The 16,637-nt window shown below is 48.4% G+C and overlaps 1 protein-coding gene across 1 annotated transcript in view; it reads left to right on the forward strand.

Annotated features, from left to right (window-relative positions):
- The first annotated feature begins 361 nt into the window (after positions 1-361).
- The window catches only part of LOC106030627 (neural-cadherin-like), a 45,458-nt gene continuing 29,182 nt past the window's right edge, over positions 362-16,637 (forward strand). The window contains exons 1-9 of the mRNA XM_048075194.2: positions 362-2,416; positions 8,048-8,242; positions 8,670-8,895; positions 9,781-9,985; positions 10,369-10,480; positions 13,474-13,723; positions 13,917-14,059; positions 15,551-15,723; positions 16,042-16,210. Of these exons, the coding sequence (XP_047931151.2) occupies positions 1,837-2,416; positions 8,048-8,242; positions 8,670-8,895; positions 9,781-9,985; positions 10,369-10,480; positions 13,474-13,723; positions 13,917-14,059; positions 15,551-15,723; positions 16,042-16,210 (2,053 nt within the window). The 5' untranslated portion in view covers positions 362-1,836. The remainder of the gene's footprint in view (positions 2,417-8,047; positions 8,243-8,669; positions 8,896-9,780; positions 9,986-10,368; positions 10,481-13,473; positions 13,724-13,916; positions 14,060-15,550; positions 15,724-16,041; positions 16,211-16,637) is intronic.

The raw sequence follows: 16,637 nt of genomic DNA on the forward strand, positions 1-16,637 counted from the left end.
TGAAGACCAAAAACATGTTAAGGCTGACTTTTTGCTACACCGTTGCAATAAATACCAACCTTTTCTGTAAAATGAAGATGAATATGAAATCCCTACGCCATTCTCCCCTCTGAAGAAGGTTGACAAAGGATGGGCAAGAATTAAGCTGTTTGGCCCTTCCAAGCCTGGCCACTGAAACTGTGGATACAGGAAAGAGCTCGTGTTGTTTCTTCAGCTGACCTAACTTCAAATCTGGATAATAACGCACAGTTATACCGATTGCTTCAGCAGAGTGATTGACCTGTTCGTACAGTTTTAGAAAACTGAATCAAAACCAAGTCTTGCTTTCATTTCCTTTTTTTTCCTTCATTTCCATTTACCTCAAAAGCATGCAGACACTAGCAGTGTAATTTAAATTTATTTCCACGTTACACCTGGATAAATGTATGCTAGAGTAGAAGTTTTTGTTTTTTTAAAAAAATAAAAATCAGGGGACTCATTTTGTAGCGATCTGAGCTGTTCCCTGACGTGATGACCCCGTCCTGGGGCCTTGGTGCGGTCAGAGCAGGGCCGCTGGGCTTGCTGCTGGTTCAGCCTCACAACAGCAGGCCTTAGATTTACTGCTTGCGATCCGCAGTCTCCAGTTCACCCCATCAGGTTTGCTCGAGAAGAATCCTAAAAATGAGTGTCGCTGAAGCTGATGGTGTCTTGAAGATTTCTAAAGAGCTTGTTTAATATATTTCTATTTACTTATTCTCTCCGTTGTTTCCTACTGGAGCCAAGAGCCACCTCCACTATTCCTGCTGGCGCTGCCTCTTTGATTAATGCTGGATCAATCGCTGTGGTTTTTGCTTCAGTTTCACAGCAAGACTCGAGTTCCTTTGGAAAACGGGGCTATGTGGAAAGAGCCATCCAATTGTCTCGGCAGTGTCCTGCCCAGGAAACATAATAAACGTAATACATTTCTGCCAACATGTGCCTAAATTTACATCATGAGAATCATGTTAGCAACATATTAAGAGTGCATGGGTTCACGCATGTGAGGGATTATTTGTCCCAGTAGTATGAATAAAATCCAGCCCACATCTTGATATGCTGTAGACAAAATTCTATGTTTCTAAATGTGCGTGAGAATATAAAAGACCAGAAAGCGTAGCGTGTCTTGCAATGTTACTAACATTGAGTACTTGGTTTTCAGTGGGTTTTGCTTGTTAAGAGGTTGTGTGAGGCCAGTAGGATGCAAGGCATTAAAGAAAATGATCTGTCCATCTGTATCGGTTCTGACCTGAACTTCCCTGAACTGCATGCTCACAGAATCACAGAATCCTTAAGGTTGGAAAAGACCTCCAAGATCATTTTATGGTCCACTTATGGTTGGACCATAAACACTGGACCAGAAATTCCAGTGTTCTGGCTGGCTCAGGGTAAGTGTCATGATTTAATGATCTTTCCGGTGCCTTTAGGAGGTAGGGAATTACATTTCATTTTTAGGTAGGGCACAAAGAGTAAAGGTGAGGTGTGAAAGCAAGTTAACCCTGCTTGGATCCTGATGGTGGTTTCCTGTTACTGGTAACACCCCAATGAGCAACGTTCAGGGTTTCCTTTCGGATGGGATGTGGCTCATCCCACCACCTTCCTTGGGGTAACGATGGGGGCCGAGAGCTTGCAGGAACAGGGTGCGATCTCCCCGTGCCCCGCTAGCTCCCAGCACGGCCTAGCAGTTGGCCGTCATCTTGTTGTCTGCCCGTAATGCTCAACCAAAGCTGATCGGGATCGTTTTGGCCCTTCAGCAAAGTTTCCCTTCCAGCCTGGACGAGTTGTCACTGGGGGTTATGGCACAGCCACATAGGGCTCAGCATGAGGAGCATTTCCAGCAGGAAAACCTCAGCCCAGCTCGACCAGCGGGACGGATCGACTTGGCACGAGGGGGACCATGAGGGGGGATGCGGGCGGGCTGGGGCAGGCACTGGGAGCACTGGGGACGCCACTAAGGCTGGCTTTGCCCAGCGCAGGCCACCGGGGGTGCCCGCCCCTACCGGCCCTCATTGGCAGCGGCGGCGGGGCCGGGCTGGGGCTGCACGTGGAGGGAGCTCGGTGCCGAGCCGAGCCGTGCCGAGCCGAGCCATGCTGCGGGCTGCCGTGCTGCTGCTGCCGCCTCTGCTGGCCCTCTGCGGGGCCACCGAGGGGCTGGGGGCTCCCGGGCTGCCCCCCGGCCCCCGGCGGTACGCGGCCCGCCTGCCCCCGGGGGCGAGGGTGGGCGACACCGTGTTCACCCTGCCGCCGGGCCGGGAGGCGGGCGGCTGGTTCGAGATGGCGGCCCCCGGGCAGGCCCCGCTGGGGGTGGACAGGGCGTCGGGGCGCCTCTACCTCAGGGGGGAGCTGCCCGCGGGCGGCGGCGCCGAGGCGCTCGTCAAGGTGCACAGAGGAGGGGGACGAGGTAAGGGGGCGGCGGGGGGGGGCTCAGAGACCCTCGTCTGGGCGCTGCGGGGATGGGGATGGGGTCGGGCAGGGGATGGGGACGGGGTCGGGCAGGGGATCTGGGTGGACAGGGGATGGGGTCTGACAGGGGATGGGGTCGGACAGGGGATGGGGTCGGACAGGGGATGGGGACGGGGTCGGGCAGGGGATCTGGGTGTACAGGGGATGGGGTCTGACAGGGGATGGGGTCGGACAGGGGATGGGGTCGGACAGGGGATGGGGACGGGGTCGGACAGGGGATCTGGGTGTACAGGGGATGGGGTCTGACAGGGGACAGGGATGGGGTCGGACAGGGAATGGGGTCTGACAGGGGATGGGGTCGGACAGGGGATGGGGACGGGGTCGGGCAGGGGATCTGGGTGTACAGGGGATGGGGTCTGACAGGGGATGGGGTCTGACAGGGGATGGGGTCGGACAGGGGATGGGGTCTGACAGGGGATGGGGTCGGACAGGGGATGGGGTCTGACAGGGGATGGGGTCGGACAGGGGATGGGGTCTGACAGGGGATGGGGTCGGACAGGGGATGGGGTCGGACAGGGGATGGGGTCGGACAGGGGATGGGGACGGGGTCGGGCAGGGGATCTGGGTGTACAGGGGATGGGGTCTGACAGGGGATGGGGTCTGACAGGGGATGGGGTCGGACAGGGGATGGGGTCGGACAGGGGATGGGGTCGGACAGGGGATGGGGTCGGACAGGGGATGGGGTCGGACAGGGGATGGGGTCGGACAGGGGATGGGGACGGGGTCGGGCAGGGGATCTGGGTGTACAGGGGATGGGGTCTGACAGGGGATGGGGTCTGACAGAGGATGGGGTCGGACGGGGGATGGGGGTGCCACAGGCACCCCAAGCCACACACGCACACGTCCCCCGGAGCTGCTTTGCTCTTCCTCAGAGTTTGTCTGACAGGGTCGCTGACAGTGTTGGTGGATGTCATTTCTTTCTTTTCCTCGCACTGCTTCATTGCAGAGGGGAGTTGTAGGGCTTTCTGTAAATGTTTTATACAGCCTGTAATGGTCGGGAACTGTGTAACATAGAGCTAGAAGGAAAACAAATACGTTGAAGCATGCTTGGGGCTGCGTGCTCCTTTCCGTCGTGTGCAGGCTGCAAACCCCAGCGCTGTTTGGGAGACTTGTTCGCACAGGGGAGCGCTGGGCTGCGCAGCTGGGAAGCAGCACGGTGAAAATGCTGGGCAGCATTTCCAGCCCCGAACCTTAAAAAAAACCTCTGACATTCAAGGCAGAACTTCTCAGTCAAGCCACAGACAAAGCCGGGAGGGTGGCATGCTCCTTGACTGCCTTGCTTATCCCTAACGAAAGCAAATAACCTTGTGGGCAGTGTTGTATAAATCAGCCGTGCTGTCCTCTCCAATACAGTGCTGTACAATGTATTTTTACTCCTGTCTGTGCACCGATAAAGTATTGACAAGAGATGAGCCTCAGGGAGAAAGGAATTCGATGATCAAGTGGGACAAGGTCATTTAGTTGCTCCTTTGAGCCACTTTTAAAATAAAAGCTATCTCCTAAATGTGTACAGTAGTGAACTTGGGATCTCTTTCTAGCTGCTTATGAAGACAACTAAAGATTCAGAGGCTTCGAGCATCTTGTTCTCATTTGAAAAAACTTGGTGAACTGTCTAAAGCCAAGCAGAATTAACTTGTGCCTGCTCCTCATTTCTCCTCATGCCACTTACCAAATATAATTAACAGTGGGTGACACAGCAATCAATACTATGGGACATGCGCCCAACTTTTTATCCTCTCATTAAACGAGAAACAAAGCCATCAGACCCTCCCTAATTGCCATGTGTTACGTAAAAATGGTATGAGTGGAAATAGGCTTTTAATGGGTGCTGCTTCTCCAGTGACGTTTGTGTGTTGGCTTTTTGTTTTCAAGGAAAAGGCAGTAACACAGAGCACTGTCTCACTGTAGTCCTAGAAGATGAGGTATTAGCGCTGAAATACTGAAATAAATGTGAGTGTGGAGTACTGCAGCCTCTGAATCCTGACTTAGCAGTAGCAGTGATGGGCATGGGATTGCCCTCATGGCTGAGAGGGCTCTGTGGACCCGATCCTCTGCAGGGGTGTCGTAGGCAGAGCCCGATAAGCAGCGAGCCGTGCAACTCACCGACAGCAAGCTACGTTTTTAAAAAGGCATCTGTCAAATCCTGAAGTTCCTGAAAATGCACCTAGCCCACGTTGTGCTTTCAAACATCAAGCAGTTTGATTTCTTTTTGCTTTCTGACAGAAAAAACACATCTACCAGTATGCCCACCTGGAAGGGAAAACCATTTAATCCGCTTAATGCAGCTTCCGTAAAAGCTAATGAGTAACCTTGTACGTTGCCAGCTCTGATTTCCAGTGAAGATACAGCTTAGTTTTTTCATGCAAAAATGGCCCATTTCTTCCTGTCCCCCCCTGACATTTTTAGAGCAAACCAAACCTGAGCCCAGAAGCAGAAACCTGACCTGGCAGCCGGGACTGGAGGTCACGCTGCTGTTTTCTCTTCCCTCTATCGGACTGATTAAAGCCATATGTGGATGCCACTGCTATGCCTTCAAGTTCAGGTGCCAGCAGAGGAAAGGCTTGATTTGCTTGAACCGTAAAACCATTTCAACGACCGGGGATCATTAGACAAAACAGCAAGCTCCAGGATGAAGGTTATTGTGTTACCTTGTCTGTCTGTATCTCTGGAAGAATCTCACGGTAAAAATATATAGTGAACCAGAGGCAATAAATAAGTGGTAAGAATGTGGGGTAATGTCTATAGATCAAAAACAAGCAAAAAACTTCAAAAGTGAAGAGGTAAATGTAAAGTTTGTTACAAGTATTCCTAGCAAGGTGCATAAGGATTTCTCATCACTTAAATAGATGCCTTGTTGTAACAAGATAAAGAGAAGAGCAGAGATCTCCAAAGGAGAATATGCAGCCCTTTATCCTTAACAGCAGCCTGGTAACTCTCTTTATACAGCCTAGGATTTCATATTTGTGAAATGTCAGTGTATTAAAGCAACAGGAAGGCACTTAAAATTTGTTTCAGACCCAGATCAAAGCTGCACCTTGCCAGAAATATCCCTGCGTGCCCTCACCACTGCCCCACACCCCACGAGCACAGCGTGTGGCTGATGTTGGTGCTGCAGGACGGGATGCCCCAAATCCAGTTTGCGCTGGTAGTTTGCCCATTCCTTCGTACCTAGGCAAGTGTGCAAACAGATTTTGTTTTTGGAAATACAATCCTGAAGCGGAGCTGATCTTCATCCCATCCATGCCTCTCTGCTCCCCTTTGAAGGCTGTCCTCACTCATGTGCTGGTGGCTTCCATGCAGGCGTTTCAGTGCAGGCATTAATGTTTCGGTGCCAGCACAGCAATTGGTACATAAAAATTTAAGAACAACATTTAAAAACATCACATTAGGAAATGGGCTGATGGAAAGGAGGAGGTTCTGCTCCTGTAACTGTGCTCTTCTTGCTTGCACACTGCTGATGGAAGGACCTGACAACAGCACTTGGTGCCAGCAGAGTGAGGAGTGCTTTGTGCCTACAACTACGGATGTATTTGCTTCACATCAGGCGGGTTGGCAAAGGTTTTGGCCGAGGAAACAAATGCTGTGTGTACGGAACAGGCATCTGTTCCGATGGGAAGGATATTGCCCTGCCTTCGAGATATGGCCGTACCTCCTTACTGCAGTGGAGCCCAGTAGGTGTGGTAGTGTGTTGCGGGGGATATGATACCCCTGAGCACTGTACCCAAGCCGTAGGAGTATTTCTGAGGCACCGATCTGTTCACTAACAGAACTTTCACCCTCTACAATCTCTCATCAGTGTTCGGTGTGGAGCTGACCCGTCATTTTCGTGACGCACTGGAACTGCACCAGTCTGCTCATCAAGACCACGTGAAAACTGATTTCTCTTTTCCTTTCCCTCGGAGCGAACCATTATTTGGGATCCCTGCTGGCTTTCCTAAGGCTTGTAGGAACAAATCAGCTGCTGGATTCAAAGGCCATTTGGGCGGGAGAGAGTGGGCACAGCTGGCAGCATGACTGTGTAAATATCACTTCTGTGGGCCCACAGGCATTTGTAAAACCAGCGATGAATGCTAGTTAAAGATTAATTATTCCTATAAGACATCTGTTATAAGTTTAAATACTCTTTAAATGCATTATTCCTATGTATATTGAAATTTGGCGACAATTTCTGAAAGGCACAAAAATACACATTGAAGAGTCTTCACAAGCCATGTCCGTATGTGTCTTAATTTTATTCAGATCCAGAGCTTTTCTTCTAGCATGCTGTGTAGCTGGTGAGGACTGGGCTGCAGGTGTTTTGGTGCTAAGGGCTGTTTTAGAGCTGCTTTATGAGAATGACACCCATGCTTGGTCCATCCTTAGGTAGTACTGGAGTACCTGGGACTGATCATAACTGAAAAGCAAGGACTGGAGTGTTCAAAAGCAGCTGGAATGGTAAAAACAAAACAAACAAACCAAAAAAAACAACAATCTCTGTTGTTAGTCAAGGCTAACGACTAGAAACTAGGGACACAAGAGTGGCTTGCAGCCATACAACATCTAGTTGGGAAAAAGTCTGATAAACTGCTAGGTCTGAGAAATCTGATTTATGATTTCCTAGGTGGTTTATGAGGAAGATGTGTTACCAAATCTGAGCGAGAGAAGTGAACAGTGCTTGAAAGGGGGGAATAAAAAAAACACAACGAGGAGGATCTTGGAAATAGGCAACAATTCCACCCAGTCTTCGTGGTGATGTGTAATGTTAAAGACAAACAGATTTTGTGCAAGCTGCCTGCCCGCCAAGCATTTTACTTTGCTGCCTCAGTAACTGCTGTGTCTGCAGGGAGGTCTACAACCTCAAGGCAACTTAAACCTAAAGAAATGAGCCCCCCCCTCGTTTTTTTTCCTTTTTGTTTCTACCAAAACACACTGATCTTTTCATAGTTTTCAGTCGATTTGATTACATTTTAAAAAATTACTCTTGTAAAATGTGATTCGTAAGGAAAATTGCAAATTTATAGCACAAGGGCTTTCTAGAACCACTATTTTTTGTATGATATTTGAGATGGAAGCTTGTCAGTTTATTCAGTGCACCGGGTGTTTCCTGGCAATTACTTGTTTTAATTTGAGGAAAAAACGGGTAATTAGAAACTAATTTTGTGTTTCAGTCCTGAAGATTACAAGACTTCCTTAGCCACGATTTGGAGGCTGACAGGAACTGCTTCTCGGGCACAGATTCCCTGGGCAGGGCTGAGCGGTGGGTTGGAGCTGCTGGCCCTGCCCTGCCCCTGTAACTCCTGCACCGAGAGCCCAGCGCGGCGCTGTGTGAGCATCCAGCCTTGGCGCCGTGGATCCGAGCGCTTCGGAAACATCCCCGCATGCTGTGCTATCTCTTCTACATTCATATGGTTTTCCCAGAGGGGATGTAAACAAAATAACCACCGTTATTTCCCAGGTGTGATCTTTAGGCATGTTTTTTGCTTCTCAGCTTCCCAAAGGTTTCCATTATAAACCCACTTCGGTCAGTGCAGTTCGAGTCCTCGACTTGGGTCTGCGAACAAGCTGCCAGCAGTGTGTGCATCTCTTGCAGACGACGACTGGTACCTCTGCCACGTCACCCTGCTGGCCCCAGAGGAGGAGCTCCTGTCCTGGGCCATGTACCCGTACCCCTACCTGGCACGCGTTGATCCAGACGCCCGCAAAGGCACCCTCGTCTACCAGCTCGCTGCACGATACAGTAACGGCGAAAACACCAGCGCTGGCCTAACTTACGCACTGGTTGCAGGTAGGTCCAGTCTGAAAAAACGGCAAGCATCTGCCAAGTTGCAGATTTTCCTTATCAGTTTCCCACTTTATCATTTCAGTCGGTAGGTTTTATCCCTTGTGGGGGGGACACAAGATACAGCGAAGGTGGGAGGCTTTCGGTAAAATAGATATGTGGAGGGGAATCTTCTTTCTGCCCCTCGCTTTGCTTTACTTCTGCTTTGAAATTGGTTGCAACCTTACAGTTAGCTTAAGGCTCTGGTTTTTGTACAGTCTTGTCTCTTTTACTCTGCACCAGCCAACAGCACAGTAAGCGATAAGGAAAGGGAAAAATAAGCACGTGCAAGGATATAGGTAGACGATTTGAGGATAGCTCACCTTAAAACACTGAAGATGCAAACGCTCTTGCTGCGGGGCATGTTCCACACCAGCTTTGCGTACGTTGGCAGGTGGTGAGGAGCGATTTCAGGTAGATGCAGACACTGGGGTTATCAGGACGACGGGGCTGCCTCTGGCGTGGAACAAGGAGTACGTGGTCACCGTGCAAGCCTCGGACGAGTACGGCAACAAGAGCCCCTATGCCTCCGTATCCGTCCTGGCGGGCTCCCGGCCTCCGCAGTTCACTAACATGTCCTACAGCGTGTTTGTCCCCGAAAATACTCCGGCGGGAGAAAAGTAAGTCCTGTTTTCTCAGGTGACCTCCCTCACCACTGTCTGGGAGGAACTTTACGGAGCCCAATAAAGGGATGTTTCCTGTTTTTACTTCTCAGGGCTATGCGTGTGTGTTTGTGCATTACAATATAATAAATGTGATGTGCTTTCTAAAATAAATGATCTTTTTTCTGGTGTTTGAGGGTCTGTTCAGCTGCTTGAGAGCAGCACGGGGTTTTAAGGTACCCGGCAGCAGGTGGAGCTGCACTGTAGGGCATTTAAGGAATAAGAAATCTCCAAATAAGCTGGTGAAATAGGAAAAGCTGCTGTAGATGTGCCACTTGCTCCTTAAAAGAGACCAAATGGGGTGGAGAGAAATCTGTCTCCCTCCCTGGAGCTTTCGCTAAGGTGGCCTTAGAGTGTTTTGTCATGCTGGCCAGAGACTGTTGTGAAAGATGGAGCTTCCGAGCATAAGTCATGGTAGAAAGGCAAGCATTCATTTCATTTCATTGCCTGGGGGGGGGACAGCAGCATCTGGAAAGGCCCCGTGCTTACTGCTTTTCCTATCCATCTGAACCAACTCCTTTTCTTAATCTAAAGCTTCAAAGAAAGTCAGAAGTGTAGCAGTTATCTATACAACCGAAGCAGAACAGTAACTCCTGTAAAGCCCTGGAAAGAGTACATAGGGGAAGAAAAGGGGATTTCGTGTTAGAAGGGGATTGAAAAGCATTTTATCCCAGCTCTGCTGTGTCAGGGATCAGCTTGGTGAGAGATGAGGGGGCTTCCTGTAGCACAGGCACTTCCAGCCTGAATCCACCTTTTACCGTCCACTCCTCACTCTTCTAGCTACCCACCCGACATCTTTCCTTGTAGCGTTGAAGCGAAGGATTATTCTCTCCCTCTTTACAGAATAGCAGTGGTCGAGGCTGTTTCCTTCCAGAGCCAGCCCCTTTCGTACTCGCTGCTGACGAACCCCAGCGGGCTGTTCAGCGTCAGGCAGGGGAGCGGGGAGCTCCACCTGAGCCAGCCCGTGGACTACGAGGGCGAGCACCACCTCTACCACCTCCTCCTGAAAGCCACGGAAGCTGAGAGCGAGCTGAGCAGCGTGACCGAGGTATGGGAATCGCTTCACGTGCCACCCGCTGTCCTGTCCAGCTCCATCACCTCATGAGCTGAATGAGTTACATGCATGGATAGTCCAGAAAATTCGTGAAGAGAGATGCTTCTCGGCGGGGAGGATGTCTTATGATCAAGGCAGAAGTCTGGGCTCTGATCTGGGGTCATTTAGGCTAAATGAAATACTTGTTTGGCTTTGGCTTTGCCTCCCATCAGCTTGGAAGTGGAGGAGATGACATTTCTCTGTGTTGTAGTGTGAGAAAATGCTTAGTGTCCCATCCTTATACCTCCAGTGAATGCCCAGCGTATATCCAGGGTGAGGTGCATGTGTTCCTGAGCGTAGAAACCAATATTCCTTCTCAAGGTGTCCTTTTGTCTCAGGTCATGGTCCATATCACGGATGAAAACGACTGTTCTCCTGAGTTCCAACACTCCATTTACACCAGGGACAACATTCCTGAAACCATTCCTGTCGGCACGTCTCTTCTGCAAGGTGAGCACCTTCCCAGTACCTCTCGCTTCACTCTTGTCTGTCCCATTAGCTGGTGTTACAGGTTCACATTTCTGCCATGAGAAAATGCTCTTCCACGGCGAGATTTGTAAAATGGAGACTTTACTTTGTAAAATGTAGGCTTCCCTGGGGTCTGTAGATGGCTTTTTCAGGTATCCTGGAAGTAGATTTGTAAGTGTCTTAAGGGGAGGGTGGAGTTGAATGCATTGGTCCAGGGGCAGCTGCTGCAATCGGTGTGGGTAAGGGTCAAGAGGCAGAGCAGCACCAGAGAGAGCTGGTGATGCAGCGAGATGCAGGGAGCCCTGAGCTGATGCATCTGCACAAGGGGGGCAGAGGTGCAGCTTTGGGAGCAACCTGGCCTTGAACACCTCCAGGATGGGGCATCCACAGCTTCTCTGGGCAACCTGTGCCAGGGCCTCACCACCCTCTGAGTAAAGAGTTTCTTCCTTGTATGTAATCTAAACCCACCCTCTTTCAGAATATTATCCACTTGAAAAAATGGAGCTGTTGGAAATAATCTTAAACCCCAAGTTCCAACCAAAACTTCACAGTCACTTTCAAAATCCTGTGGCTGCACAAATAAGGACTGAACTTGGATGGCACTGCACCTTTTGTCTCACTTTATGGAGTCCAAAAAAATAGGAATAAAAGTCCATTTTCCAACCTGTTTTTCTGTTTTTCATCTTTGAAGTTGTCTCCAGGTCTGACATAGCCCATCATGATGTGACAGGTGACACAGATGTGCTCTGCCTAAAACCAGGAAAACGCACATGTGCTCGCTGTCAGTATTCAAATCAAAGCACGGGCAGGTGCCAGGTAACGGGAGTGCAGGCTGAGACCTCACGGTGGTGATGAACTCTGTAAAATGGGTGAGCGCCAAGGCAAGACTTAGTGAAAATGTTCACATCTAGGACGTGTCTTTTGAAGACAAGGATGTAAGTTTCCTGAATTTGAAGCTGAACGTGTGCAGGACACAGGGGTGGTAAGAAGCTTTGTTTCCCCTGCGTGGCGACATGCTGATAGCAGGGCTGCAGGGACTGCTTTCCCTGCAAACTTACCAAGAGAGCTCACCGCTTGCTGCAGCTCATTTTTTGGTTTAATGGCTCATGGGAAGAAATAAGTTGCCAGTTGATCAGAACGATTAACTGCTAGAAGTTCCCAAGCATGTGATTTCCTTTGAAAAGACGAATGCTGTTCTCTCCGTGAGACTTGTAAAGCTGATTAAAACTCACCCAACTGCGGGATAAAAATGTGTGCCCCACGTCCAAATTAAGCAGAATGGCAGAGCTCTGCAGAAAGGTTTATAAGTGCATCCAGCTTGGTTGTCTTGCCATACCGGGTAAATTATGGGGTATATTATGGTAAATACGGGGTAAAACAGTGATCTATGCCACTTGTTAAACCTGTGGGTGATGTAAACGCAGGGTTTGGTCATCAAACATTTTTATTTCAGCACACTGGAAGGCTGGCTTGTGTGGTGTTTGTAGTGTTGATGCTTTGCTAACACAGTCAGTCTGTCTGCTTCGACACTACAGGCGGATTGACGCTCACTGCACGTGCTTTAGGATGCCTGGATACAAACGAGGATGCTCTGAAAAGCGCAGAGCTTTGTGCTCAGCAGGGGACAGTGAACTTCTTCAGCCGCGCCAGCAAAGCAAGGCTTAGAGTTGTAGCTGGCAAGTGTGTGTGAAAATACCAGGCTTTGGACTGTAGTTAGCTTGCGCTGAGATAGCTCAGAGCACGGGCAGAGCTAGCACAGACCTGCTTGCGCTTGCTGTATGAGCCTGAAAATGCGTTTGCAGTGCAGATCAGTTTGCAGGATGGAATGGAATGGGAATGGAACTCCCAGTTGCTATTGGGAAGCAAGGGATGGCTGTGTAACGTGCAAGCATCACATTCCCTATTTGTCAGGAGAAAAAAAAAAAGGAAAAAAAAAAGGTATGATCATTGAGCATGTAAAATGTGCTTTTGTAAATGGATTTGGAGATGTTAAACAGGAAATTAGAACCACAAGAATGACCTTTTATTCTGAGATGAGTAACTTTCCAAAAGCAGAGGTAGTTGTTTTTTTGTTGTTGTGGGTTGTTTTTTGTTTGTTTGTTTCCTGAGTAACTAACACAGTATTTCACTGCTCTTTTTGAAATCTTGCTCTTCTCCGTTCCTATTTTGAGTTAGTATTCTGATAATTATGGGTCACTGATTCTTCACCTCATAGAGCTGTCTGTCAGGTTGTCCATGTGCTTGTTACATGCACTGGCATCACTTCTGTGCCTTCCACAAGACTAATTTAGTGCTGAGATGGCCCTAATCGTATCCTCCTGGTCAAATGAGGAGGTGGTTTAATACCGGTATGAGGCGAAGCCTCGCTGTCTGGCTAGAAAAATGGCAGGGTAATTGAAAAGGTGAGCTCCTGCTCTTCAAATCACTTTTGATACAACATGTAAGCTCTCGCTCTTTGTTCTGCTGCTTTGCTGCTCTGGAGCAGATGGGACACCGTGGGTACTGAGCAAACACTTGTCGGGGAGGAATGTTTAAGCACTCTATACCTTGAAGCGCCAGGTAATTAGAAAGTACTTGAGCTATAACGTAGCTGGGAGCTAATTAAATTGGAACAGCATCCCCAGAGAAAGCGAGGACACAATTTGTGACTGATAATGCTCGAACAATGTGCATACTGATTGCGTGTTAATTACCAGTGCTGACTGCTGTTTGCACGAAGCAGGGTGCAGTGCTGGGATTGCCGTGCTCTTAGGGCACTGCAGCGAGCAGCCAGGCCGGGGTGGTGCTGTCTTGCTTGTTTTGTCCCAGGTTCCTGCCGAGTTCCCAGCCTCCTACTGCAAATAAGACTTTTATGATGGCTTTTTACGAACTTTTGCATGATGTCTGTTCCAAAAAAAAACCTATCTGAAGTTTACTGGGTAGGGAATAGCATAACCAAAGCCCTGCTGCAGCATGTTAAATGTGTTCCCTAACAGTTCTTGCCACAGACTGCGACTCTGGCTCCAACTCGGAGATCTCCTACTTCGTCCAGAGCACTGATTTTTCCATCACGCGCCACGGGGTCATCAATTCTAACCGGAGGCTGAACTTTGAGCGAGCAAACCATATGTATGAGTTCGTGGTGATAGCTGTCGATAAAGGACATCCCCCTCGGACAGGAACCGCGTCCGTGCGCGTTCGAATGGCCAACGTGAATGACGAGGCTCCTGTGTTCTCCCAGCCCACGTAAGCCACCTTGAATGCCTGCTTTGCTTTTTACAGATGCTGTGTGTAACCTTGATAACACTTGGCTAAAGGTTTTTGTTTTTTTTTTTTTGTACATCCGTAAGCCCCAGTGAGACCAGAGGGTAATGTGTATGAAGAAAGGCTTTAGAAGCTGGTACTAAATGCCCTCCAATTTCTCCCTTCCGTGCACCAGTTACAGAACTTTCATCTCAGAAGACGCTGGTCCCAGTACCTTGGTGGCCACTGTCCGGGCCAAAGACCCTGATGGAGATGGGGTGCTGTACCTAATTGCTGGAGGTAACGAGGAGGGCAATTTTGAACTGGATAGTCAGAAAGGTAAGAAAGGTTTTACGACAGTTATAAGTGAATGCAAGTCTCTGGTTTATCTTCAGGTTACTCTCAGGCAGAGATTCAGAACAACTTTTAAAATTCCATTGTTAATTTTCCTGTAACTGTTTTTCTAAGTGCATGCCCTTTTTTTCTGTCCCTTTTACAGCATTGGTCTACAGCAATTGCCTCATATATACAAATTTGGAAGATAAAATTGTATGTATTAATTCTAAGCAATCTCTTCTATTTTAATTTCCATACACCAAATTCAAGTTCAGCATGGGAGAAAATGGATCCTAAAAAGAGAATGGCTTTTACTTAAACTAAATACAATACAGGGCTGCCAAGTGAGTAGTCTAGTTTCTACTGTCTCGTAATAAATGGCACCTTACCTCAGCAGTAGTCCTTAAGCCACTTAGATCTTTGCATTTATTCGTGAAGCATGGTACTACTCAATAAAAGAGAAGTAACTGACTGGCTTTTCTTTGCAGGTACATTTGTTGAATGCACAAAGCAAACACATTTTAAAAACACTGAGGGGAAAAAATATTTTTTCGCTACCTTTTCTAGCTATAACACTGGTTCTTAAACATGAGGACAGCCCCACTTGGCAATGTGGAATGTGTTCAGGGAAGACAAGATATCACAGAAAAATTCCACCTGGCCTCTATCTCCCTCCTTTTATGTCCATTTTTCTTCTCCAAAGTTCTCTCCCCTGGCAGCCACACAAAGGGTGCAACATTTTCTTTCCTACAAAGAAAGGCTGAGAGAGCTGAGGTTGCTCAGCCTGGAGAAAAGAAGGTGCTGGGGAGACCTTATAGCTGCCTTCCAGTACTGGAAGGGGGCTTATAAGAAAGATGAAGAGAGACTTTTTACAAGATCCTGTAGTGGTGGGACAAGGGGTAATGATTTTAAACTGAAAGAGGATAGATTTAGATTAGATATAAGGGGGAAATTCTTCACACTGAGGGTGGTGAGGCCCTGGCACAGGCTGCCCAGAGAAGCTGTGGATGCCCCATCCCTGGAGGTGCTCAAGGCCAGGCTGGATGGGGCTTTGGGCAGCCTAGTCTGGTGGGAGGTGTCCCTGCCCATGGCAGGGGGTTGGGTTTAGGTGATCTTTAAGGTCCTTTCCAACCCAAACCACTTTGTGATTCTATGATACTGTCTAGTCTGTATTTACAGCTTCACCTGTATGTCAAAAGTCATAAGGAATCACCATATTCATATAATCTGCAAGTGCAAATGCTTCATATCAGCTAAAATTACCTCTTTGATATTCATGGTTGACTTGAATATCACCAACATTTGGTGCCCTGGTCCCAGGACTGCGCGATCTGATGTGATGACTGATGTTATTTAGTGAAGACTGAATCCTGTACTTTGCAACCAAAATACAGACTGAACCAAAAACACAGTGGCAGAGAAATGTGATGCTCTCTTGACTTTGTTTGTTTGTTTGCATGGTAAAACAAAATTGCACTTTGCTTCCGAATTCAGGTATCATTAAACTCCGCCGAAGCCCGCTGCCCAGCCTGAAAGGGCCGCGGTACGTACTGAACATCACTGCCATAGATGACAACGTCTCGGGGGGGCCCACCCCTCTCAGCAGTTTTGCTGAGGTTATTGTAGGAGTTAACGACGTAAATAACAACAGGCCTGTCTTCAGAGAGGTAAGATGTCTTTCTGCAGATATTCTTTTCCCATCATAGCTGGACTTACAAATCCTTCTTGGCTCCCTATGATAGCTGGTGGGCTGAAGGGACTCTGTAAAGCTGAATGAATCTGTAATCGAACACATTTCTTCACGCTTAAAGAGCAAAGTCTTCATTCTCTTTTTTCCATCCTCTTTCTCCCTTAGAGCTTGAATTCTTTGTGACTGTAAGTAAGAGAAGTGATTTTCTTCAGAGTTCCCCAATGTGCTGCCACTGTGCAGCTAATTCATGCGGCTCGGTGTAATACATAGGGCTGGATTTTGGGTTTATTTTCAGTGCACTTACTACAGTGACAGCACCTGGGTTCTGGAGAACCAGCCTCCAGGGACGTACGTGCTGCAGGTGCAAGCCTACGATGCAGACCTCGGCGTTAATGGAGAGGTGAAGTATGGGCTCATGCACCGCGACGGAGCTTCCCTGGGCTTCAGCATTGATCCAGACACAGGTCAGTGGCTTCCAGGTTACTGAGGTAAAATGAAAATGCTGTTGTATTCTAGTGAGAGTGCCGCAGTAGGTTAGCCGTAAGAGCTTAAAAAATAAATACTGAAAAAAAAATAGAGTAAGTGGGTAACCATGCATATAGATTCAGTTAAGATGATAGTGACTTAGATGGCAAATTGAGTAGCGTAACAAACCTCTGTTCAATGTGAAGGTAAAAAGCTATTCTGAGGACAGTGACAGTCTTGATGCATCTCAGGTGAAGGAGCTATAAAAGTTGCTGATGTTCCTGTAGTCAAAACAGTCAAGTGGGATATTTGCGTGTTGGTGTCCAGGACTCCCCAGTAGACTGGAGGAGCCAGCAATAGGGAAGCAGAGTCCTCGTCTCGAGCATAGTGCAGACGGAGGTCTGGAAGGGGTCCCAAAAAGGCCAC

This window comes from Anser cygnoides, chromosome 2 (assembly GCF_040182565.1).
Source record: "Anser cygnoides isolate HZ-2024a breed goose chromosome 2, Taihu_goose_T2T_genome, whole genome shotgun sequence".
In the NCBI taxonomy this organism is placed as follows: Eukaryota; Metazoa; Chordata; class Aves; order Anseriformes; family Anatidae; genus Anser; species Anser cygnoides.